The sequence below is a fragment of the Pezoporus occidentalis genome, unplaced genomic scaffold (assembly GCF_034315485.1).
Source record: "Pezoporus occidentalis ecotype Australia unplaced genomic scaffold, CSIRO_AGI_Poc_V1 ctg29, whole genome shotgun sequence".
Taxonomy (NCBI): Eukaryota; Metazoa; Chordata; class Aves; order Psittaciformes; family Psittacidae; genus Pezoporus; species Pezoporus occidentalis.
The window spans coordinates 489,182-516,100 of record NW_026914829.1 but is presented as its reverse complement, the minus strand read 5'-3'; the positions used below and the strand labels follow the sequence as shown (position 1 = coordinate 516,100).

The 26,919-nt window shown below is 36.6% G+C and overlaps 1 protein-coding gene across 1 annotated transcript; it reads right to left on the bottom strand.

Annotated features, from left to right (window-relative positions):
* Positions 1–5,246: 5,246 nt before the first annotated feature.
* LGSN (lengsin, lens protein with glutamine synthetase domain) lies at positions 5,247–19,848 on the bottom strand. Its single transcript, XM_062626114.1, has 3 exons — positions 18,744–19,848; positions 8,860–9,038; positions 5,247–6,613 (listed from the first exon to the last, which is right to left on the bottom strand). Exons 1-3 carry the CDS (start codon positions 19,846–19,848, stop codon positions 5,414–5,416), a joined length of 2,484 nt encoding a protein of 827 aa, XP_062482098.1. The 3' UTR covers positions 5,247–5,413.
* Positions 19,849–26,919: the final 7,071 nt, after the last annotated feature.

Here is a 26,919-nt window from a genome sequence, read left to right as displayed (position 1 = left end):
TTCTATGATCACAGAGCAACATGAGACCCCAGCAATAAACCAGTTTATCACACATGTAAACATTATGCATCTAGGGATATTGGTACATCATAAATTACATTTCAATGCCCCTTATCAAAACCCTGACACTTTCCACAGACTTCTACCTGGTACCACTTTCTTTCTCTGTAACACTGTGAAGTTTTCCAGACTGTCTAGTCTAAATCTTCCTTGATATAAGTCTGTTATTCTGTTCTAGTTGTGATGGATAGGAAGATAATAATGCTGCTACATAGCCATATCTTTTACATGCCTGAAAACCATTTTTAACATGTATACCCTATCTCCTATTTCTAAGCTAAACACCATCATTCAGTTCTTCCTGGCAAACACATACTACCTAGACATGTGCTTTGGCCACATCTGTATTTTCTCCAATTAATCTACATGTGTCTAAAGTGTATCACCTTATTAGCAAATCATGAGAATAATTCAATTGCACAAAAGGACCAGTTTCTAGTTCTTGCAAGCTATGCCCTTGTTTATATTTCCAGCTTCTTCTTTGAAATTGGTGAGCTAGTGAAACAAACACAACCCAGACTCCTCTCTGAACAAATACGTACTTAGGCGGTTCACATCCTTGTCTCAGTGTAATACCCTTGTTCAAATATATAGGATTGTTTTGAGAACATTTCTCCAATTTGCTAATGCTATTTTTTCTTTTATCTTGTCCTCTAGAGTAAGGGGGGGGGAGGGGGGGGAAGACAAGTGTGGTGTTTTCAAAGACAATAAACCTGTTCTCTATTTCAATAGCCAGGCAATTAAGGAAAACAATGAATACTGGACTCCAGGACAGATCCCTTTGACTGCTATTCTATACAATCTTCCGTTTTGACAAGTAATTTTTTTATAATTATCTATTTCTCTTTTTAGATTTTTCTGTAAAATTTACTACAGTTGTTCCACTGAAATTATACACTGAATTTTTATCATGTTTGCAACTGGTTTCAGATCAACTCTTGTTTTTATAAATGAATGATTTTTGAAAGTATCACTCAAATTTATAATCTGTCTGTGAGACACACATTCTGTGGAAAGACGCCCACTTCGCATTATAAGCAAGTTTGCTTTTCAGTGAAAAGATTGTTGATGTATACTAATAATGATGCAAATGCTAAATATACAGTATGCATATGAATATTCTTCCATAAAATTCTATATACCCTAGCTGTTTCTGATTAAAAAAAAAAGTCACTATTTTGAGGAAATGTTTATTTAACAATTATTAATGGTATTGATCGAAAAGCTTAGCCAGCCCAGGAACTGTTTATTTACCTGCATTTATTGAATTGCAGACTACCATAATACCTTTATCATGCTGGCATTTCATAAGCCACCTTGCAGTATGTTAAAAAGATTAGTTGTTTACTGTAGTGCTCCTTGTATGGAACCAATGTCTGGCATGAAGCAACATTTAAAAGAAGCAGTCATGACATGGCACAATGCCAAAAGTGGTGCCACTTTTTCAACAAAGATACAAATACACACATTTTCTGCTTAAAGCTGAAAAGATTAAAAGATGCCTTAAAAACATCAGAAATATCTTTACAACGTCTGACTGTAGAAGTGTCCTGGAAAATCAGCAGGACCTTATGCAGAACTACAGATTTCAATTGTCTTCTTTTTTTTTTTCTTTATAACACTGCACAAGTTTAAATTATCTAAGTAGTGATGCTCAAGACATTGATTTTCGACCTGTAGAACAGTGAAGAGTACTTTCAAACAACATTTTGAGATGAAATGTTGACAATACAGCAGTCAATAGTAATTAATTTCAATTGAGCAGTATGAAGTAATTATCCTTTTCTTTTTGCCTTTCCAAAGGATATGCATGAAAATTTGGTTGAGGATGCACAAAACTTTAAAAATTCATAACTGCTTATTTTGAAAGAAAATTATTTTTTCCCACAGAATTTAAGTTATTTTTATTATACAGAACATATTTAGTAAAGAGTATTGAACAAAGTGTTGACCACACTAGCTTCAAGCTGCATTTGTGAGCCTTCCTTTTTTAAAGAAAAAAAAAAGGCGTTGATTTGCCAGAAAAAAGAAAAGGTTTTATTTAATCATATAACCACTGTCTTTTCAGACCCTATGTCAGTGAGGACTAGTTAGGAAATACATGTAGATTCATCTTACCAACTTATGTTATCTTGCTGTAGGACAACCTGTAGAGCATCAGTTCTAGTCAGTTGGGTTTTGTTTCTAAATAGTGACTTTATATAACTGATTTAATCAGATAGTTGGACATATACAGCAAAGGTTTAGGTTTTATGCCATTATTTTTTTCAATGTTGTGATAAGAAAACAACATGGATAGTACATACATGAAGATAGTACTTCATGCTCATTCAAGTCATTTATAGGTCATTATATATTATCTCTTAAAAAGTGACTCTATACAGTGACAATTATAAATCCAAGACGAACCACATAAAAAATTGTTTGAAAATTGACATAGCAAGTAGCATGCCCTCCTACAAATGTATGTATAAAATGAAGAGAAAAAGACTTTTTAATCTGATTTTTTTCATTCATTTTGCCATCCTTAAAATTAGGTCCAAAAGAAGTGGAATATAGGAAATGAACCTAAATATATTCTGAGATTTCAACTTCAAAATGTGGTCAGTGTTATGCCATGGCAGCTTTCCAAGTCCCAAAAAAACTGAAAGAGCAATGTAACTCAGTTTTATAAGGTGTTTCACTGAAAAGGCTGAGTATACTTATGTTTTCTTTAATATGTTTTATTTTTAAAGAATAATTTATGAAAAGCAGGTACAGATCTGAAACTGGATTCTGGAAACTCTGGTATGGGAATGTGTTTCAATTTCAAAGCCATCTTCCAGATAAACCTTAAAATTAAAATCATTATGCCTGCAGAATCTTAATACAGTCTTACACAGCCAGCTGTGGTACAGCTTTGTTTAGCCAGCATACCTACTAACATACAGAAATCTTACCACATTTACACACACTATACCTGTGGTGCTGTGTTCTAGTACATCTTTGCCAGATGAAGGAATAGCTTGTTGTAAAACCTGTGTGACTGTTGGGACTAAATAATGAGTAAGATAAGCTGTCTGAGCAAGGAAAGAATTTTTATGGATGCCTTTTGCCGAAAGTTTGTGAAGATGAGAGTGGAAAATAAACAGAAAAAGAAGACAGAAGACAGGTCAGCAGACAGATTTCTAGAGCCCCTGAGAAGTGACAGGGTAGCAAAAGATAAGCATTTTTGTCAGAATGAGAAATGCAGGGCTAGACTTGGTCAATGTAAAGCAGCCTGGGGCAAAGAAAAATAGTCCTGCTATCTAGAACAGCCAAAAAAAATGTGTCAGATGGGTAAGGGAGAGAAGTAAAACTACCCACCAACCACAAACTAAGACGAGGGAATGCATTTATGTTTCCTTAGACTACCTATTTCCTTTTGCTACCCGACTATAATGTGAGTTCTTCTTTAGAATCTGTCCTGGGTTTAGCAATAGCAGCCATTTTTTCTCCTTCTTAGTAGCTGATGCAGCGCTGTGTTTTTGACTTTCGGCCTGGGAACAGTGCTGATAACATCAATGTTTTTAGTTACTGCTCAAACGTTTAGTCTGACCAAGGACTTTCTGAGCTTCATGCTCTGCCAGGGAGGAGGGGGAGATGGGAGGAAGCAGAGACAGGACACCTGACTCAAACTGACCAAAGAGGTATTTCATACCACAGCACGTCATGCCCAGGATATAACTGAGAGTTACCCGGAAGGTCTGGTTCACTACTCAGTTGGGCTGGGTATTATTGGTCAGCAGGAGGTGACATGGTGTATTCTTTTCACTTGTTATTTCCTTTATCATTATCATTATTCATGGCAGAAGTACTAATTTGTGTTATACCTTAGGTACTGGACTGTTCTTATCCCAACCCGTGGGAGTTACATTCTTTTGATTCTCCTTCCCATCCCTCCAGGAGCAGGGGGAAGAAAGGGGGGGGGGGGGCGGGAAAGTAGACTGCATGGTTCTGATTTACAGCCTGAGCATAAACCATTACAGAATCCCAGAAAAAGTTTTCGCATACCATGGACTACATTTCAAGTACAATGCTCTGTAGGCAAAGAGTAGAAGATCCATCAGTAGGTAACTAGCACATCTTCATACCTTCTATTTGACAGAGGCATTGACTGAATCTTGCTTTCACTCCACTGATGACCAAACACTTTCAATCATAAATTACTACACATAGATCAAGATATTGTGACAAGATAAAGAACATCAGAAATCACTGTCAATGTAGAGGCAGAGTATGAAACAACGGGTTATCTTTTATAATAAAGAATGACAGTAGCAACAGTAACAAAAACAAAGAGCAAATCTAAACCCCACCTCCTGCCATTCCAAAAATTATTTTAATTTACACCAGCTGCCATTTCTAATTTTAGGATAGGTCTTCCCTCCCTTTAAACTATTATTTGCCAATCTCTGAGTTCAGATTTTCACTCATTCTTTCTGGCTTTAACCTACTGTCTCTGTTCCTCTCTTCACACTCATCTTCCTCATCTTTTGCAACATCAGTTTTCCCAATAAAGTTCAGTTTAACCTCTGAGTTCTCTGGCATCTTTGCCCTTTGTTTTTTTCATTTTTTCATTCAACTCTGAATTAACCCACTAACTATCAAAACAGACAGAATGCCCAGTGGCCTGACACTCCTGGCTATCTATGAATTATTCCTTCTTCGAGCCACCATTTGATTTGTTTAAATATCTTTATTCACTATAAGTGTTGCAAAATTCATTCAGCAGTGGAATTCCTGATGTATAGATCATTTTATAATCCCTCCTGCATTTTTATTTATGGCAATTAGGATACTGATTCCTGACTTCCAGGTTCTACAGCCCCAGTTATTTGCCTCTCTATAGTGTTCATCATTCTAGCCTAGATTTTAAATCAAAGTCAGATTCTTCTGGTTTAGCAATTCTTTAGCTACTGGGAGAAATCCCATAACTATGCTGAACAAGAAATTCATCTCCTGCCTCAGTTCTATTGTCCCCCTGTACTGTCCCCAGTTATTCCTACATTTCTGCATATTATGCAGTCCTATTGCAGTTGTTTTTCACCATTTCACCTTCTCTTTTCTTCTTTTCATCAGCAGGCCTGTTTAATTAAAAAAAAAAAAAAAAACAACCCTGCTTTTTAAAAGCCTACTAATGCTTTTTCATGAATATCAGGTTTTGCGTTGTCCTGAATATACACAGAAAATAAAATGCAATCACCCTGTACTATACAAAGGAGTAGAAAAAAGTTCAATGCTTAAAAACATTTTAAAATATATTTAATAATTTCAAGGTTCTTAGCCATTCACTGTATGCATTTACACAGCATCACTACAGAAAAGTACTCTTCTAAATAAAATACCCCAAACATTTATTTCTTTCGCTATCCATTTCTTCAGTTTCTAACTCATAATGTTTCATTGCAACAAAGTATCGAATAAAAGTTTCACCTAATGCTTCCTTAATGCAAGAATCTTTCTTGAGTGCAACAAGAGCATCTTCTAGTTTCAGAGGGACTGATGAATGTTTCAAATCAGCAGTGTGATTTTCTTCTTGGAGCATATCATCATACCTAAGTTCTCTCTTTATTCCATCTAGACCTGCAGCAATAGTAGCAGCAAGCACCAGGTATGGGTTTGCTGCAGCAGAACTTAACTTATTCTCTATGTGAGTGCCTTTTCCACCATGACATTTGACATTAAAGGCACAGCTGTTATCATTATATGCCCATTTTGCGTTTACAGTCTCTTTTGATTCCTTACTGTATTTAGAATAAGGTTTACGGCAGCTGGTGGTAGGAGCCATCAAGCAGCTGATAGCTGCTGTGTGTGCCAAGAGACCTGATAACCAATTTTTTCCAATATCTGAGAGCTCCTCAACTCCATAACCAGCAGAAAACAAATTCTTCTGGCCATCCAAATCCCACAGGCTATGTGACAGAGCCCCTGAGTTGTAGAATCCTGATTCTGAGAAAAAGCTAGCCACATAGTTATATTTCTTAGCCACCTCTTTAATTCCTGTTCTAAATGTGAAAGCACTGTCAGCAGCATCTATGCCAAATGCTGGATGAAAAGTGATCTCCATTTGCCCAGGCCCAGTGGAAGAAGAAAAGCTTTCAATGTTGGCACCAGCATAATACATTCCTTCAATGAGCTCCTGAATGAAAGTCTGGTCGTGGTTATTTAGTATCGTGGCTGCAGGAAAGGATATTGTCTTAGAATTTACAACCTCAGTAATGCCATAAATACAAAATTCATAAGTGAAGGCAGAGCGCAGAGAAAAGCCATTGTCCTGAAGCTGGCTCAGCTGTTTCTTGGCAATGTGCCTTGGTGAGGTCATTAGCGGGTTACCCAGCACAGTGAAGGAATCACATATCACTCTTGCAGTCTGCTCAGTCCAGGGTAGTATTCGAAATGTTGATAAATCCGGGTTCAGGATTATGTCACAATTAAAATTGGTTGCATTTATGTAATCTAATTCATTATCTTTAGGATTCAGCGTCAGCTCAAGGTAACTTCTGGGCATGGCAACACCATGAATTGCTTTCTCCTAAACACAGAGCAGAATGACAGATTACAAATGAGAAAAGAAATCAATAGTATTTTTACATATGTAAAATATATAAAACCCAGATTCTCTGTAAGAACAATTGTATTTTTCCTAAAAGAACACTGAAATGCAGTGATCACAGAAGTAAAGAGCAACAGCCAGTTACTTTGACATTATGAAGCAAAACAACTTTCTACAAGGTTAGTATGAAAACCCCGGCACCAAATATCCCAATGACCATTTTTTAAATTTCTGCAAAGAACTGAAACAATGTTTAACACTTACCTTGCATGGTATTTATACAACTACAGGCATCACCAGTTAGGTGCAAACTTTGCAAGTCAAATTTCTATTTATACTTACTCCATTAGGCTTCCATAACCTTTGAGCATTTCCTTTACATAGATCCAAGTGACCACAAGACATACAACTTCAGGCTGCAACTTCCCTTTACATGCCATAACACATACCTCACTGTTTTTCAGATTGAAAATTTAACTGAAAATTATCACTTCCTGGACTTAATAAGTTTGGGGATAAAATGCAGGGAAGCACCTCGAAGTGAAAAATCATCCCAATGTTTCAGTACTCTGCTTCTAGGTAGCAAAGAGGATAAACTCATAATTATATTTCCTTCTCCATTAAAACAGGGAGCTCCAATTTACAGAAATAAAATACAGATAGGACACTAACGAAGGATCATCTGCCTTCAAACAAGCACTTTACAACTTACCTTACATTCAAACCTTTAGCTGATGAAAACTGCAATTATGCCAAGTTCTGTTAAGAGAAATTTGGCTTATGTTTACATCTTACCTTTACTCTTCTAAGGGAAAGGATTGCCATCTAAGTGAGCAGAGGAGGCAAAACAAACCTAGAAAGGGGCAAGCTCAGATCTGAAAGAAACCCAAAGTTTTGCCTAACTAGATGGAAAATTATTTAAATACTTCAAACTGCACAGGGTGGCTTCTCTTAAAATTAATAAAGTCCACCTTCTCTTAAGGAAGTGGCAGTCCACTGATACCAATTCTCCCTGTGTGACACCCATAACCAAAACTGCACAGAATGGTGAATACTGCTCAAATATGTCTAAGCTGCCCATGTGACAGCAAAGAGATGTTGAAGGTAATTACCCTATAGTACTACTTCTCCCTACTCTAACCCCGCTATGTGAAAAAATGAGAAAAAAAAAGGAAACTTATACCAGTTGCTCTGTATGTATACATTTGTGTGTGTGTTCACATACGCATTGTTTTATGTCAAAAGCTTTACTGTCAGCCCAGCCTCGATGTGTTCAGATGGTAAGATAAATACAAAAGCTGTCTTTGAACAAGCTGACTAGACATTTGCAATTTGATATAGCAACTGAAAGAGAAGTTGCAATTAACCTACCACCCCTCACAAGAATTCAAGTGACTGAAAGTTTATACTTATAAAATCCACATAACATCAGAGAGAACAAATTGCATCTAGATGATACAGTTACAGTTTAGCAATATCGAAGAGAGAAGTATTGAAAATATGGCTTAGGCTCCAGAACGAACTTCAAACAAAACTGCTCTACATCTTTTCATGTTCATATCTTTTTTTGTGATCCCTCAGTATAGCTTAAAATACTCGTGTTGAAACATGAGTGAAAGTATAATGGAGTTGTGCGCATGAAAGCAATATACTGAAATATGTCACTGAAGCAATATACTGAAAGGGCTGATCAGTCAAGGCTACATGTTGTAAGGATATCCTTCTAATTTGGTTCTTATTTTCTGAATCAAAAATATGGCAAATATTGCTATTAAGTCATCATGCAACCCAATAGTATCTTCAGGTGATTGATGACTATAAAATTTCTCATAGCTAATACCATTTTCATTCAGTTATTTTCTTTCATTCAGCATTTACCCTCTCCTTTTTGCAATTTAGTGATGTGCAATAAAACCAAAGCTTTATAATGCAGTGAACCTGAAAAAATAATTCTGAAGGAAGAGATTATTAGAAATCCAAGGAACTGAAATTACTAGCCTTACTTAATTAGATTACTATCAGGGACAGTGGAATAGAGTGCAGTGATGAAAAAGTCCAGAACCTTTGGGAGCATTAAAAAGTGGAGGGAACAGATAATTTGTTCTAAGTTTGAGTTTCTGCCTGCGCTATGAAAAAAAAAAAAAACAAACAAAACCATAGAAATTAAGGACAGAGCCATGAAAACACATAAACACACAGTCAGAAACAAACAAAAAAAAACTTACATGAAAAAAGCGAGAAGGAATATTCTTTGATCTTGACACACCATGGAGGTCTATTGATTCAAATCTAACAAACTGTACGTTGTCCCTGGCCATCTGCTGCTTAATAAATTCAATATGAGAGAACAGTTGAAGGAGAGTTGGACTTCCAAGGCCGTTTACATCAGGCTCTCTGCTGGATGCTGTAAGTGAAGAGGAATGGTCACATCAAGCAAAATAATGAACATTGGAATACAAGCTGTTTCATAGTGTAATAGTGGGAAACTGTGCCATGGAGTGTAAAAGCAAAAGTAAGAAAAATGTATGAATCATGAAACATTTTTGTAAATAAATACACTTACCCCATCTTTCCCACCCACATTCCCTCCCACTCCCCTACCCCCAAGATGTGTACAAAATCCCTTATTTTTTTTGAATGGCCTATAACTTACACTTTTCTTCAAGTTGATGAGAGAACACAGGGGAATCATACAGAAAAGCCAGGAATTACTGAGGGATACCTCAGCTGTTGAGTGTTTTTAGTAGCACAAATAAGAGCCAGATACATATTTCCGACTAAAAACTGATAGAATTCAAGTGCAATATTGTTTCAATTCTTTTGAAAAAAACACGGAGAAACATGATAAAAAGGGCACTCGTCTTCTTCTAAATCTTTCTCAAGACCTCCTGAGGATGTCTGCCATTTTCTCCACCACAGGCAGCAGACTTTTAAGAGAAGTTTATGCATTTATGCATTTGCTGTTATAGAGCTGCCTTAACTGTATTACAGCAGCTGTAGGACTGTATAAACTTCTTGACGTGAAAGCAGTAACATCTGAGTATAAGTTCTGTAATGGATCAGAGAGCTGGGCACAATCACGTCCACTCACAAACCTCTCGATCTCACAGCCTCCTTTTCTTTTGTGTATCTACGTATGGGTATTATTCAAGTTAAACTACATAAGGTGTTCATTGTCATTTAGTCAATAAACTAACAAGACCAAGGGTAATATTTTATATTAAGATATGAAAAATGTGAAAAAAAATATTTCTTTCTACACTTCTGGGAGGAAAGTCCTCCATTATTCCTGAGGCTACAATCAGACGAATTTTTGCAGATCTTTCAGATCCACAGTGGAAGATCACTAACAGCAACAATTCACCACCACCCTTCAAGTGGAAGTTGAAAGCCTTGTGTTGAGGCACCATGAAGGTTGATGGAATACTCCTGATCTCTCCAGTGCCAACTCCAGGGACAGAAGTTTAAGGGTTTGGTCTTTTTACAAGCAGTGGTCAATCCCTTACTCTACACATTACATTTCCTGTCTACCACCTGTCACACAGAGATTTTTATGCCATATATTATTAAAAGTAAAGTTTTACTGGCAACACTTCACATAAGAATATTGTCAGGTTTTGACATAAATTTTGCAAGTATTTCTTACAATGTCCTGAAATGTTGCCTTTTAAATTTACACCTACTAAACAAATATTTTTCAGGTTAAAACCATATAATTCACAATAAACAACAACTTTGACCCATGTAATTCTTTAAATCAGTATTCCTAAGATATACAAATTATATAAAAGAGCTAAGAAAAACACAAATTTGAATGCATTTATATTGTGTATGAATTTATTTTAAAAGTAAAAATACAGCTATACTTGATTTAAACATCTACCAATGATAGGTAATTTTCAAAATGTTATATATATATATGTATTAGTCATCTTCAAGCTAAATTTATTTGCATGAAAGCATAAATAAATAATTGGATTATATGAAATCACATAAATTAACAGAAAACTCCTATAAAGTCATTTAAAAGACATTAAGGAAGCAAAATTATTAACTAAAGAAGAAAGAATTTGTTTTCTCCATTTGCACTTGTTATGATCCATGATAGATCTTTTTAAATTATGAGACTAAAATTTATATACTGGTCTACTACTAGTCTGAAATTAGGCTATATACCAGTGTAGACAGCCTGCTGACCAAAAGACAAGATACTTATTAATTTACAGTAGCTTTTATCCAAAATCTGTTAGAATCAATAGAGACACTCCCACAGCTTTCACATACACTTTAGAGGTAATTCATCGTTTGCAGATTATCTTTCCCATAGAAATAATAAGTTCTGTAAATAGTATGATAAATAAAAATACCATAATGACTTAATATATCTGACTGATTTTTGGAAACATTAAATTGGATTTGTTTCTTAAATAATATTTCATGAATAACTACTGGCAATACTTATTTTTCTCTAGCACAGGTCCCAGAATGTATTTTCTTGGTAGCCACTAAATGAATCACTGGCAAACTAAGTCCATAAAGCTAATGAGGAATAAAGTTTGGAAACGTAGAGTAGGGAATTGAGTACTCTTGTCTTTTCCGAGTTCATGCAGTCATTATCCAGAGCATTAGCTACTGGAGGTAAAGTAGCTAATAAATAAGTATTAGATAAGTCTAGATGATTGAGATACACAGTCTAAAAGTCCTATATTCTTATGACGGAGGGTTGAGTTCATGAGTATACTGTTTTCCCAGCTCTCTGGGTCTCTAGAAATAATGCCTTTTTTTTTTTTTTCCATTTCAGAAAACTGACTTGTGGAAACATGTATGCAAATTTCACAAGATGCTCAGATTTTGGTTCAGATTTTCATTTTGAATGTCAACTATAAATCCAGACTGGTCATCTTTTAAAACGATCATCATTCACCAAAGGCGAATGGTACATACAGATTCTTAGATATCTGTATCAAATCAGTAGGACACAGAAAAACAGTTTGTTTTTCTATGGTTCTGTCTGTATTTCCCATTTAAGTTACCACTGAGAAACAATTAGTATTATAATAATTCTTTCATAATTAGTACAAAATATCTTTGAATACAATCTAATTATCTTCATATATTTAAAAATATTAATAATACAAAACTAACAATATTACTCAAAAAAATCTCCAAATTACACAAATTGTATTATTATTCTTTACTGTGGAAGAGTGGTGCCATTCTTAGGTTGGTAACATTGAATTAATTAGACTGCTTAGAGCAGCTGACATTAGGCTAGGGCAAATAGTTAATATCAGCTTTATCTTCCCAACAACAGAAAAGTGCCACAACAGAAAAAGTGCACAGGTCCCAGATCAATCTGTCATTATCTGCTTATTCAAAGAAATCCTTTCCCATGGTCCCTTATTAAATCACACTGCAACTAAACCAAACAATTTCTCAGCTCTAGAAGAGGTGACCGTGTCAAACTGATGAAACAAAAAGAACGTGCTACATGTTGCCAGGGGACTTCACAATGACAGGAGCAGGCTGACCTAACAAATGTGGTAATATAGGAAACTCTCCACTGTGAAACACAACCACCAATGTAACGTAAGGCAATAACAGCAGGCACTAGCAGGTAGACTCCAGATATGAATCATATATTGGTGAAGGAGATGCGTTTCCATCAGTCCTTCCCCAGTCTCTTCCTCCCACTGCCTCCCACAGTACAGCAGCTGCTGCACTGCACATCCTCCTACTCCCTGTGGGACAGGGTCTCAGCATACCTGAGTCCCATGCAGGGTCAGAACACTCATCCCTGTGCTCTCTGGAACACTGTGACACTTGCTACTGTCTCAGAGCAATAGGGAAATAAAAACCCTTGTGAGCATAGGAATTGCCACATCAGTCAAGGCAGTGTTTCATCACATACTGCTGTCTGGCACCAGCTATTAACAGAAAAAGCAAGGTGTTCTTTGCAAAATAATCTATCTAAACAGAGTGGGGTTTGCAGTTCCTCACTAAAAAGGGGGCTGTTGTTAGGAGCAGGAAGGTTAATATCCAAATTTGTCTCAATTTCTTCTTCATCCTAGGAAATCTAACACTGGGTGCTGTGAAGATCTGTGTGAATACTGACACCCTTTATAAAAACAGATACATTATGCTGATGATAACCACTAGCAATGAGTCCCACAGTGTAATCGCACATCTGCACTCTTCTAAATCCTTTGGAAATTCCTGTAAGTACTAATTTAAATACATCTGCTCTTCCTTACAGGACTCCAATTTGGGTATTTAAGAATAAACACTCTATCTGATTTGTACAGCATGTTACTTACTGTTCTCGTATTTGTCTTCAAAAATTAACAGCCTCTATTTCTGAAATCTCATGTGACAGCTTTTCCTATGCTAGATATTACTCTTATTGCTAGTTTTTAAAGCCCTTATTTTTTATTCCCACTTGGTTTTTAACATAGTAAATAGATATGAGCATCGGGCTACCTTTGATAAGTACTATTGGTGTAAATAGTGATTAGAAGCATTTTCAGTTGAAGACATTACGTAATTTACGTTTCTTTTTCACCCCCAAAAGAAGTTAGACCAAAAATGTTCACTGATAGGTCAGTAAAGTATTTGATTTCTTCAGTCAAGTACATAAAAAGTTGTTTCTTACCTCGTATTTTTGCTCCCCAGCAACTACCCTAACAGAGTAATAAATATATGAGCACTAAATACGTTTCCCTCATCTGTTTGATATTGATAATTTCAACTTTTTTTCCATCTGTTTCTTTGTCTCATGATAATCTGCTTTCTTTTTTAATCTTAACTATGAAGGCTTTTTTACTGATATGGCCATGGGGAAGCTCAGGTCTTTTTAATGAGTTTTATAGGTAATTTAGAGACCAATGAACAGCTTCAACCATCCGTGAATTATTTTTTGCAACTGTATGACAGCAACACGATACAGCTTCTTAGAGGAGCTACATTATCAAGAATTGAATACAAAATAAGATTTTATTTTTCAATAGATGAAAGATAAAATAAATCACTTATACTTTTTTATTTTGTGAGGTATTTTATTAAAATGGCTCTTCTTTACTGAATGAGAAAATGATCAAAGTTTTACAGAAAGGTTAGAAAATATTCCACCTAGGCAAGAAGATTTGAAAACAAAATATGCAGGTGTCTGAAAAAGATTAAGGTGGATAATACCCCCTGGAACCACCTAACTAATAATCCCAAATATGATGCATCGACAGTGGCATGCCTTTCTTCAAACTCAAATGGAAAATTTGGATTTCAGGAAAAATTCACTGAGCAAAGTTGCATGAACTAAGATATACACTATTGCAAACTAGGTAGCCGCTTCTGGTCTAAAAATGTTTGACTTAATTTTAAAAAATCGGGTGAGAATGAGGTCTAAAGGGAAGCAAGGTTATTTAAGGAAGAGAAGATTTTTTGCATGGTACTGAAGGTAACGACTAAGCTCTTCTTGAATATGTTGTAGAAGGAGAAGTGGATGACAGAGACATCAAGCAAAGAATGCTTACACTACCCTTACACTCAGTCTAAACTAAATGGTTTTGGCAACCTTTCATTATTACTAGAAAGCAAATAAACATCTCCAATGGGTAGGTCTGAATGAACCTTTCTCACACAGTCACAGGATCATAGAATCATAGAATAGTTAGGGTTGGAAAGGACCTTAAGATCATCAAGTTCCAACCCCTCTGCCATGGGCAGGGACACCTCACACTAGCTAACTACAGGCAATAGAGACAGATGAGTTGGATCTTATCCGAAGGGGGACAAAATAGATCAGAAAAATGGGATGAAAGTGCTGTCTGAGTATTTTTTTGTTTTGTATAGATTGAGGGGGAAAATGGAAAATCATAGTCACAGAACAGGAAGATTTCAGCTATTTCAGGTACGGAAAATAAAGAACTTAAGAGCTTCGGTATGCTTTAAAGAAAAATAGTTGCTTTTAAGGCATGTGCATTAAAAAAAAAAAAAAAGAAAGCAAGTTATATATATCTCAGTTTACAGGGAAAAGGAAAGAAAAGGGTGGAAAATACGGGTTTTTTTAACAGAAAATAAGGGAAATCCAGAAGGTTTAGAAAAGAGTGAAGCTTCATCCCTGCTCTGTTCAAGTTGAGTTCGAAATGCAGAAAAAGAAATATTGGGGAAAATATATTGAACTGCAGATAGGGCAGCTCAATAGACTTTCGCAAATGAGGAAGGAACATGAAGGAGCAATACGGCTTTGGATTTTCACTTTAGGAGAGATGCGAAACCTGCACAGATTGTATCAAATACAAAGCAGAGAAGAGTAGCAACTGAAAAACACAGTCCCAAGTAACCCCCAAAGTAAGACTGGTTATTCTGCCGGAATGACTGCAGAGGCAGGGAATATGAAGTGTTCGCTGACCTCCTGATTGTCCATTTACGGCTCCTGAAGAGTCCCTGTTTCTATTTCCTTCACCACTGGCTAGACTTACTGAACAGAATCAGTGCTTCCAGGTAAGCAAAAAGGACAGTGGAATCACAGGGGGAGCTCAATTTTTTTGAAAAATGTATGGACAAATTTCTTAATTTCAATGGAGCAAAAGGCCTGAGATATTTGTTTCTCTGAAGTCTTCTTTTCATAATTCTACCCCTAAATACTAGGTATTATTATTTGTGACTGCCCTATTACTAAAAATAAGAGCTTTAAACAAGTTTAACATGACAAGATGAGGTTATTCATTGTAAAAAAAAAGGAATTGATTTTAGGACTGATGACATCCACTCTTAAGTATGAAATCTAGTCTGTTAGCATCTACTTGATATGCTTTCTCTAAAATCACAGTTTAGCAAAGGAACCTTGTGTTTGGGGTCAGTGCTTGCATAACATTTCATGTGATTCTTGAGGTGTTCAAACCTTTTCTACCTGTGCACTTGAAATTTCAACAGTCACTAGGTAACGACCGATGCCTGCAGCTACAGTGTAGACTTATTTTCTTTCTTCAGAAATTTCGCTCTCCTTCCAACAGTTCCTGATTCTGTGCTGGTCATATTTACATGGGCTTACTTGGTATGTGCTCCAGAAGATGAGCCCTTTTGAGAGGACCTGCTCCTGGAGGTGTTCAGGTTTCTAGGTCCCAGCTCTGCAGTCTGCACTCAAGCAGATTTTAACAAACATTTTATCCCAGCTACAGACAAAGAGATACAAAAGGATTTGAAGTCTCAGGTGTCAGCCTGATTCCAGTGTGGAATCAGGCTACCTGGAGATTCTGTTGACTCACAAGGTTCAGTGGAGAGATTTCTCCTAAACCTGCGTGGTAACACCAGGCTCTGCAGGTTCCTCTGACCATACACAGTACACGTCATTTGAAGTCCCTGGCTGTGGCAGCCCATATTCTCCTGTGACAAAGAGAAGCCCAACAGTGTGGTGCGCCATGATCCTTGAGAACTTCATATTTCTCAAATAAATTTATTTTCTTTGGATTCCTCTCTGGCTATCATAGTATTTATACTATGATAGTATACTATTTATATTTTTATACTATTTGTACTATTAAATTTAGTAGCATGCAGAGCAGACATGAAAACATCTAAGTTAGGAGAGGTAAATATTACATTCTTACAGAACTTACATTCTGTGCTGTGTACACTATACATATACTGCATGCATGCATTCATGTGTGTGCGTGTGTACAAGTTATGAAGTGCTATATTACACTATATACACAAAATTTCATCTGAAATTTTACTCTTTAGTATCCTGCCTCTTGAGTCTCCCAAGAATGCAGGCACAGAACAGCTTAAGAAGCCCTTGATTATTAATGACTACATACTAATTTGCAGAAGTGTGCATCATTATCATATATAGAGATATAAGCAAATAAAACTCCTAAATTCAGGCTGGTGTAGTCAGTATGTTTGACTAATTAGCTACATGTGTTAGTTTTTATCTTTCCATGGTGATGAAGTAGATTAAAAGAGCTTTAGCTTTAGCTTCAGCTCCAGTTTCACTGACACTGCCCAAGTAAAATTTTTTGTACTGGCCCAAATAACTTGCATGTATGACTTTTTTCTATTTTTTTTTTTTCCCATGTCCAAGCACTTTGGATAAAAGTCCTGACAAGCAATGGACAAAATGCATGGTCAGTAATATTTTCACAATTTCCAGTCAGAATTTTGAAAAAATATCTGGATTTATTATTTCAGAGGGATGTCAACCATGTAACTAACATGACTGTATTTCAGTTCTCTGCAGTACACTGAAACGGTAAAGCTCAGCTACAGGTCTTAGCTTCTTTAATGCTGACATCATTTATAGATTGTCCCTTAATTGTGTACTTTTAAAACAGCAAGGTATATTCTGGCACTGGCCACAGCACGACATTAAGTAGATCTGAAATACAACCTCTTGTAATTTTTCCAGATATTTTGGATCAAGATTTGCAATTTGAGCAAATACAAATATTTAAAAACTTCCCAATTACAAGACAATGTCTTTCATATATACTCAGTGTTGAGATATGTTTAGATCCAAGACTTCAGGCGCTTCAGTAACTAAAATATTTAAGGTAATATTTTAGTCATAAAAATGAAATATTTATAATTTTATCTTATCATTTTTAATAATTTATCACTGGCAGTAATTAAATAGTCTTTATGCAAAGGCTCATTAAAGAGTGCAGAATTTTATCTAAAAATGTCTTCTTTGAAGTTACTGAATGTATTCAATGAAAATTAAATTTCAAACACCTACATGTCAAATTAAGTAGAAACTATTTCTCTGCATTCCATTTACTAGTGAAAACACACACTGAGCCCTACAATTTGTTTAGTCAAAGCCAAATGGAATCCAAACCTCATGAGATTCCAAAACTTTTGGAATCAAAAGCATCAAGTGTAGTCCGAGAAATTATTCTCTAATCTCTTTATTCTTATAGACGTGAATAGAGAGTGATTTAAGCACAAAACCTTTTCAAAGCTTTATATTTTTCATGCAGTGCTCTGAGTTAGGACTGATAATGTTCATCAATATCTTGTTCAAGCCTGTTCAAACTGGGTTACACAATATGTCTACTGAGAAATCCTACTCTAGCCAATAACATTTATATATTCAGATTTTCTGTTTTCAGAGTATGTATAGCAGTATGTCTACACTTCTGAAAGGAGACTTAAAAAGCAAAAAAAAAAAAAAAGCAGGATAACTTAATATTGTTGTAAAAATTAGTTGTTACTATTATATTTTATTGAATAGTTAATGATGGACAAAGTATTTTATCAATGAAGATTCATACTTCTTGTATCAGTGAGATAAGTCAGAGGGTAAAATGCCTATCCTGAAGAGCTGATAATATGATCCAAGCCTGATGCTTCTTACTGGAAACTTATTAATCTGATACCTATTCAACTGGCAAATTGTTTTTCGTGTGCTTCCTGGAATAGACACAAAACAAGGGACTGCTCTAAGCCCATTATTATCATAGCTAATGGTAGCTTTCAGTTTGCTGATCCAGCTAGCCCTGTCTTTTCTTACAGTTTCTAAGAAATCACAGCATATTAGTAGCAATTAATTGACTCTATAAACACTTCCAAAATGGACTTACTGAACAGCATGAAGATTAGTGGAAGTTCTCTGCTTCATTTGCTTTTCTTCCCCTATAGTTTATATGAGATGGTTTTGCATTCCAGTCTTCCCACAGGACAGATATTGAAAACATCATCATATTGAAAAGAGCAATTTCTGCTGCTGGAAAGGTTAACAAAAAGGACACTTTAAGAAACCCAGACACCATCAGGGCTTTGCAGTGTCCAGCAGAATTTTGGGAAATGTTTCCTGTGCTCAGTTCAAATGAGGAAATATTTCAGTTGTAGTGAAAAAGACAAGACCACTTGTGTGTGGCAGGTTTTGGCAGGCAGCTGAGCTTCAAAAATGATTTTACTTAAAAAAAAAAAAAAAAAAGCATAGACATAGAGCACAACTTCTGATCCATCCCAATCACACAGAAACCACAGGTGACAATTCTCTCATGCACTAGCTCTGACTAAAGTTTACTGCTTAACAAAACTGCACAAAACAACAATAGGAGCATTTTCTTTAACAGAACAACAGGTGATGCTTAAATATCCTTACCAGCATGGTCTGCAGAGGAGTCAAAGGAAATCTCAGGAGCATTGCTTTCTGCATGTGGAGAAGCTGCAGGTAGTCCCAGAATGAGTTGATCCACATTGCTTCCCACTGACTGCTGCTGATCAGACCCAGCAGAGCTGAGGACCAGCAGAGGTTTGCTCTGTTGCCCCACTCCCTCCTTGTGGAAGTTGCGGTACTTTCTGTTCTCTCCAAAATGAGGACTAAAAGTCTCAAAGAGTTGACTCTGCTTGTCAGCTGTCCTGTCATGGGGTTTTATGATGTTTTTCTGAGGGAAAGTGCCACCTGCCTTGCCACTGTAATTGGGCCTAGGAGCAGGCAGAGAACCTTCACTCAGCAGGTTTTTCAGCTCTTGCAGGCTTTGTTTAGAAAGGCCAGGTGCCCTTTGGAAGGACTTTGCAGCACCGTGTCCTTGTGTGGTTGCAGTACCGCATCCTTGTGTGGGTACAGTACCGCCCAGGGAGCCCGTCTTTGTCATGTGAAACTTGACATCTCTTTCTTCCACCCCACCCTGTTCTGCTTGCTTACTCTCTGCCTTCTCATCGCACTCTCCCCTGCAAGCTGACTCTGCGCACACAGTTTTCCCTGCACTGCTTGCAGGTTGCACACCTGTGTACTTCTCTGTTTTAGCTGTTTCATCTATTTCCTCATCTATTTGACCTAATATTCTTTTCCCAGGGCCATCATTCTCCTGTTTTTCTCGTGTTTCTCCAGACATGTTTTCTTTCACACTGCTGTCAGTATGAGAACTGTCACTGCCCCCTATGTCCTTCTCTACTAAAGAAAAGCTAGTTAGGTTTTGAAGAGATGGGTCTGATGGTGGTCCTGAGCAACCAGTAGTTCCTTGTTGAGGACAGGAATCTGGGTTCTCTGAAGTGCAGGACAGCTCCATCTTCGCATTTTGTAGAGGAGGAATGTACTTTGTAGGACCTTTGACTCCCTTTTTCTTTCTGAAACCACATATATGGTTGCCATCAACTTCATCATTGTCCCTTTCAGATGTGTTCTGTAACCAGCAACAAAATATATAACCAAATAACAGGCATGAATGAAACAGAACATGACAATGAAGTACCACCAACAGCTGCATTTGCCTTGTAGCACTTCCATTAATTCTTGCTGATGGAGATCTTTGTGGACACTTACTGACCCTCAAATTCTGCTATTTTGATTTTAAAAAAACCTCACATAATTCTTTTTCTTATGTTTAAGAACAAAATTGGTGAATATACCTTTATAGTTTAGTTTTTTTCAGATTTAGTGTATTAAAATACAGATATTGTACACTGCGTGACATCATTTGTCAGACATTTGTCACATGCAACCTTTAAATGAGAAAAAATATGTATATTAATAATTGCATGTAAGTATATTCTTGTTCATATTAAAAGCATTTGTATATTTAAAGAAAATATATTGTCCTGAAACACAGAACACTGGCAATCCATGTAAGGATGGGGAGTGAAATCTGAAAATAAACAGCTTTTAAATGAATTTCAGGATCTAATTTGGCCAAGAACTGAACCTTCAGGGCAGTGATAAAAAGGACAAACCCATATTTGGATGAGTAAATGGGAAAGAACCAAAAGATGATGTTTACCTTTATATATGGCATTGATATGATTTATATTGTAGTGCTAGGAACAGATTTCAAAATGGTTGTAATCATGTAGAGAAGGTGCAAAAAGGAGCTATAAAAATTAATTGCTTGCATTATCCCAAAGAATATCAAGAAGTGTCTAGATCATTGTCTCTCCTAAATATCCTGATACTACTACCAGAGGTGTGCTTAATCTGATGTTGTCTGGGAAAAGAGTAGGAAATCAAAACTAGATGCGTTCAAATTAAAAACTAGTGGGCATTTTAATATTGTGGGTGATTAATTACTTCACAAACTATCAAGGTAATTAATGAATTCTCCACCTCATGATGTCTTAAAATAGACTTCTTAATACAGTTTAACCAAAATATATATCACTCTGTAACCAGTCACAGTTATATTGCCTCTGAATATCTACTCAATCATGTATTTAAGACTTGGTAGCTTAACCAGCAGTCCTTGGTTTGTTTGGGTTAAACTGGAATTAACGCCTGTAAAACCACTGGGAGATCAAGATATATTCTCTGAATTAAACCATTCTTTACCTTTTCCACAAAGGAATAATCTGCACTCTTTGCAATTTCTGAGTTTCCAAAAGAAATAGGGGTCTGCACAAAAACAAAGTGAATGCCAGTCTGGATAAGGCAAAAGAGATTCATGTTGGCAGACAAAAACACATAGAAGAGAAGGCAGCAGCATCTGATGTGCATATGGAAGGAAACAGTTACATGGTCTCCATTAAGGTCATTAACACCTTTTTTTTCTATATTAATCCTCCCTATTTTTCCTATTTTCTCATTATGCTATTTTCCATCATTTTATAGTCAAAAACGTCTTATGACTTTTGTTTTAACACAGGCTCATAGAAGTATTTCCTTCCTCTCTCCCCCTTGCTCTAAACTTCTGTGACATGCTGTTTATAGCTACTCTGGGAGCTTGCCAGGGCATTGCTGTTGGTATGAAAGGCAGCTGGCTGCCAGCTCTATAGGGAGAAGGCACCCTCTGCCTGCAACACCCATGCACATATCTTGACAATGTTTGTGATGCTCATTTGCAATCAAACACAGTAACTGCCTCATTCACAACGTAATTCCTTGTTTACCCCAGTTTTCGCTTTCAGTTTTTAATGAACCCATTTCTTCATCTAAAGGTTTTGGTATATTCCCATAATACACCATAATATACACCCCACAAAACAATTCTGGGTATATTGCTGATACCTCTACACGTTCACCCATGTAGAATAGGCCTAATTCCTACAGCTCTGTGTCACTATGGAACTTTCCTGAATAACAAACCAGACAAAAAGCTGCTTATAATGAAGAACTATAATGGAGAATTTTAACACCTCCTTTAGTAATAAAGGAAACTGAATGAAGCTGGTGGAGGGAGAGAGAGTAGGGGTGGAGGAACCAGCATCTGCCTAATGGAAAACCCAAACCATTTTAAAATAAAAGAGGCTTCAAATTACATTTCTAGATGTATAAAATTATCTTTGAGAGAAAGAAGAGATCCAGCTATGAAAACTACAGTCATAAAAAGATTGTAATTTTTAATGTTTTCATGAAAAATATTTACTTATCCTGTGTGGCAGAGGTTGCTGTCATTAAAATATCCTGATTTCTCCTTCATGAAGTTTTCAGAACTGTTTTGTTTATATAATCATAGAATCATAGAATAGTTAGGGTTGGAAAGGACCTTAAGGTCATCAAGTTCCAACCACCCTGCCATGGGCAGGGACACCTCACACTAAACAGTGGCACCCAAGGCTCTGTCCAACCTGGCCTTGAACACCACCAGGGATGGAGTATTCACAACTTCCCTGGGCAACCCATTCCAGTGCCTCACCACCCTAACAGGAAAGAACTTCTTCCTTACTTCCAATCTAAACTTCCCCTGTTAAAGTTTTAACCCGTTACCCCTTGTCCTACCACTACAATCCCTAGTAAAGAGTCCCTCTCCAGCATCCTTGTAAGCCCCCTTCAGATACTGGAAGGCTGCTATGAGGTCTCCACGCAGCCTTCTCTTCTTCAGGCTGAACAGCCCCAACTTTTTCAGCCTGTCTTCATACGGGAGGTGCTCCAGTCCCCTGATCATCCTCTTGGCCCTCCTTTGGACTTGTTCCAACAGTTCCATGTCCTTTTTATGCTGAGGACATCAGAACCGTACACAATACTCAAAGTGAGGTCTCACAGGAGCAGAGTAGAGGGGCAGGATCACCTCCTTTGAATAACTTGAAACCAGTAACATAGTCAGAACACCATCTGCATTTCTGCTTTATAATGTATTCCCACTCTCTGTGCTCAAAAATTACCACTGAAAAATTTAAGGTTGGATTAAGTTTTTTCCTGTTCTTCCTATTGTAGATCTCTGAAAAATGGTCAATAAAATTACTGAAGGTAAGACAAGCACATCTTTTCTATAACACCTGTTTACTGAAGCCAGAAAAAGAGTAATTCGTGTATGAAAAGCAAAATTTCAGAAAAATGCCTGTTCATAACATTAGCCATTCTAAATTTTTTCATGAACACTAGGTACCATCCCAACATTATAATTCTTAGCAAAACAAACTCCTTCTGAATAGACATGACAGGATAAGGACTAGTAACTTGTAAATTTATTAATGGAAACATTCATTTGCAACAGAACTCTAATAACTAATGTGTTATGTATAGTAGTTTCCCTGTTAGTAGTCTACAATGTCTACATATAGTAATCTACAAAGGCTACATTGAGAAATTGAGACTATGGTACTGCATTTTGGTCATAGACTTAAAAAATATATTACACCCACCACTCTTACACAAAAGCAGTGATCGTTTTATTTTCAAACAAAGTCCTGCATTTATGCTGAGAACAATCTATGCATTACCTAAGGTCCTCAGCACAAGGCACACTGGCTTTTTGCAGCGGAATGACTCCATTTCTAAATAAACTCAAACATTCATGGACTTTCATTTAGAAATCTTACACAGTATTTTCCACAGCGAATTAAACAGGGCTAGATATGTTGCAAGGTACAAACACAGCATCCCTTCATATTAAAGACATTCGTATGTGTTATGGACTGTCATATGAGTTATGGCACAGCCTTAGTTGTCTAGTAGTTTATGTGGTATCTACCATCAGAAAAGCCTAGTACCTGGGCACATAGGGAAGAGCACCCAGAAAATGGGACTTACTTAAAAATTATATGTTTAACTTTGTATTACTAACATTTATTTTTTTTCTACAGAAAACAACATTAAGTAAAACAGCAGCTTGCAAGTTATGCTGCAAATGAGCTGGATATATATCGTGACTTAACCTTATGGAACCGTGTGTCCTGTACTGAAAAGAAAGCAAAACAGTTACAGCATTAATATGGCAAGAGTTCTGATTTTTTATTTTATTGCTGAATATTCTTGTATTTTTGTTGTTGTGTAGCAACAGCATCAGGAGATACTAGAGCTTCTTGAAATTTCTTTTAGCCAACATTTGCTTCAACAGCATTCAATTTTTGTTTGTTTATTTTCAAGTATTTACTGGCACCCTAAGTCAGAACTTCAGTCTTGAAATTTTCAAAAATTGTTTCTCTTTCTTAGCAAGTTAACACACGCATGGTAACTCAGATATTCCTGCCAGAAGGATTAGGTCCAACATGTAAGCAGTGTGAGCCACATTATGGAACCAATCTGAGATTTAGATTTTTCATTCTAAAGATTCTTTTTAATTATCATTTATAGGTATTAGAACTGCCCCAAGTTTTGATTTCCATCAAGACTTCTTGCTCTAGTACTGCAACTTGTGTTGGTACACCGATCCCTTCTGCACTGGGGCTTTGTGCCTTGTAGGGTTTCAGTAGAGGTTGACAAACACAAGTCCTACAGTAGATAGGATGGATTTAACTTCATATCCTATTATGGATAACTTCAGCTCATACAAATAACAGTTTTGCTTATTTTACTTGTGTACTTTGGGTACACAAGAATCTAGATATCTGCAGTCATCAATGGAACATAAAGGCTACACAGCACCATACGGGTAGGAATAGGATAATAGAGGACAGTATCGGCAAGTATTTTGGCACTTTACAGATGAAATTGCTCGCTCTACTTAACCCAATTACATGCCACTTCTAGCATGCTGTCAGGCTTCTACAACTGACAGACATTTTATAGCCTGTGGTAACACAGAAAACATATATCTAAAGCAATTTTTCTTAATTAGTTTGCGTTCACTTTTAGGCTTTGTACAAGCTCTGAAGTGGAACATTAACTATATCATGAAATACAGCACTGCTAAAAGGCAGTTCATCTGTAAACCTGCAGGTTGAGAGCATTTGGAAATGTAAAGTGCTGCCTTTGGGAGGAATAATACATGCTGAATTTTCTGGTGTGTGAAACACAAATGAAAATCTAAGGCAATTCTTGAAATTTTGCCTTTATAGGTTACTGAAAACACATCCATAATGTTCCATGAGGCAAATTCAGAGGCTGCAGAGGGGACCTTCTATTTTTCTACTACTTTTTATTTGTGTCATGACCTGAGGCAAGACTGCAAATGCTACTGCAGTTTATAAATCTCTCTCAAAAACATATTCAAAAAAAGAGACAGGGAAATAAGAAAAAGAGACTCGCATTATAGCATTTGAAAGGGAGTGGTGGGAAAAGCAGAAAGGGAGTTAGTTTAAAAGATGTTCTTTGTAACTGGATGAATAGCTGCGGAAGGATATCTATCACAGAAGAAGGTGAAAGAGGCAAGGTACAACTCTAGCAGGAGTCTTTGTATATTTAATCAACAGGATAACCCAATGTTCCTGCTACTGGCTACCCAAAAAAGTGGAGCAAACACTCAGCAAAATGTACTGGGTCTCAGGCACTTTCTCATTTTCAATTTTGTTTCAGATCATTAATCAATTTTAGACAGTATTTTAACTGATTGTGAAGAGGTCAAATTGTGATGTTCTTCCTGAGCTGCTAAGGATTTTCCAAGAATGAAAGATTAATTTTGCAAAGAACATCAAAATGTCAAAATCTGGTATAGCTACGAATTACAAAAATAGGGGAAACTAAAACAGAAAAGTAAAAAATATGTAAATTTTGGTTGTCTGATTTTTTAATTTATGGAAAGTTATACTGCTTCACTTAAGTTTGACTTCCTTTTTTTCTTTCCTATCATATAAGATAGGAAAAATATTGAAATAACAGTGTTCAGTTTTCATGTTGAAAAACTGAAAAAAATATTTCCAATCTAAGAAAAAATCTAAAACTATTGTTAAGTGAAGCTGGCATGACATTATTCACATTGTTTGAACTTTTTTTTTTTCCAGTTATATTTCAAATGTACTACAGTTTTTCCAAACAATTCAATTGCTATGAAAGCATGAATGATGAAGAATCTTTCCTGGCCCACTGTGGCTGTTGCCAGGTTACCCTTTACAGCTCCCCCAGGTTGGTACAGTCAAGTTTATTTAATCTTTTAGTCTAGTAACAAATTTCAAAAACTAGAAGTCACCATGGGATGCTGATTAATACCTTTCACAACAGTACCCATAAAGCAAGTATACCCATGCCCAAGTGCTTTCCCTGCCCTTTCCCTTGACAGATGAAAGCATTGTCCAACTGCTCCCTCAGTAACCAGGCACTGAAGGAGCAGAGGACACAAAAACTAATTATCTACTGTTGGGAATTAATGCAGCTTCACTGGAGTCACTGGACTTACGCGGGTTTGCACCAGAAGGGAGTCTGGCCATAGAGTCCTTCGGAGGACAACAACACAGGCATTTCCAGGGAGTAGCTCCAGGCACAGAGATGGAATTTGGCTCTTGCATGAAGCACTAAAACAATGTGTGCTACAATGAACAGACACCACTGTCTTGTAAGACAGAGACATGAAGATCACAACACATTGTCAAGATATTGCTGTGACTAATTTCTCCCTCAGTGACCTTGTTGGATGAAGTGGCTATTTGAGAGTGATTTACTACTACAAAAACCTCCTAGTTAAAGGCCTACAAGTGGCATAAATATCAGATGCATGTGCTTATTGTGTAGGTAGAGAAGCTGAAGCACAAACTTGCCATGGGTCACAGGAAGATGTGTGGCAATATGAGCAGAACCAAAATCTCCTTTCTTCTTAGAAACTTTTAAATATACTCAAGATTACCAATGTCCCTCATGTGAAAATGAATGGAATGAGTGTAGCACACAATACTGTGCCACCTATTTTCACATCTGACAAACTGGTACTCCCATCCAAAGCATTCATAATATAAACAATCATTAGATGAGCTTCTCAAAGTCACCGCCTAGAAACAGCAGAGCTGACCTTGTGGCAAGGTTATTTGCAAATATTTTCCTTTGGACTATGCCACCTGTACCATGTTTAAAAAAAAAAATTAAGATAGAATCTCAAAATGAAGAAGCTGATCTTGCCTTCAAAGTGATTTGGGATCATGAAGGTACACTGGAGGTGTCATCTCCAATTTGTGGCAGTGTAAATGATGTCTAAAAGCAGGATCCATTTAACAGTTGACTAATCCTCAGGATGACATTTGCAAGCAAATGGACTTAATGATCT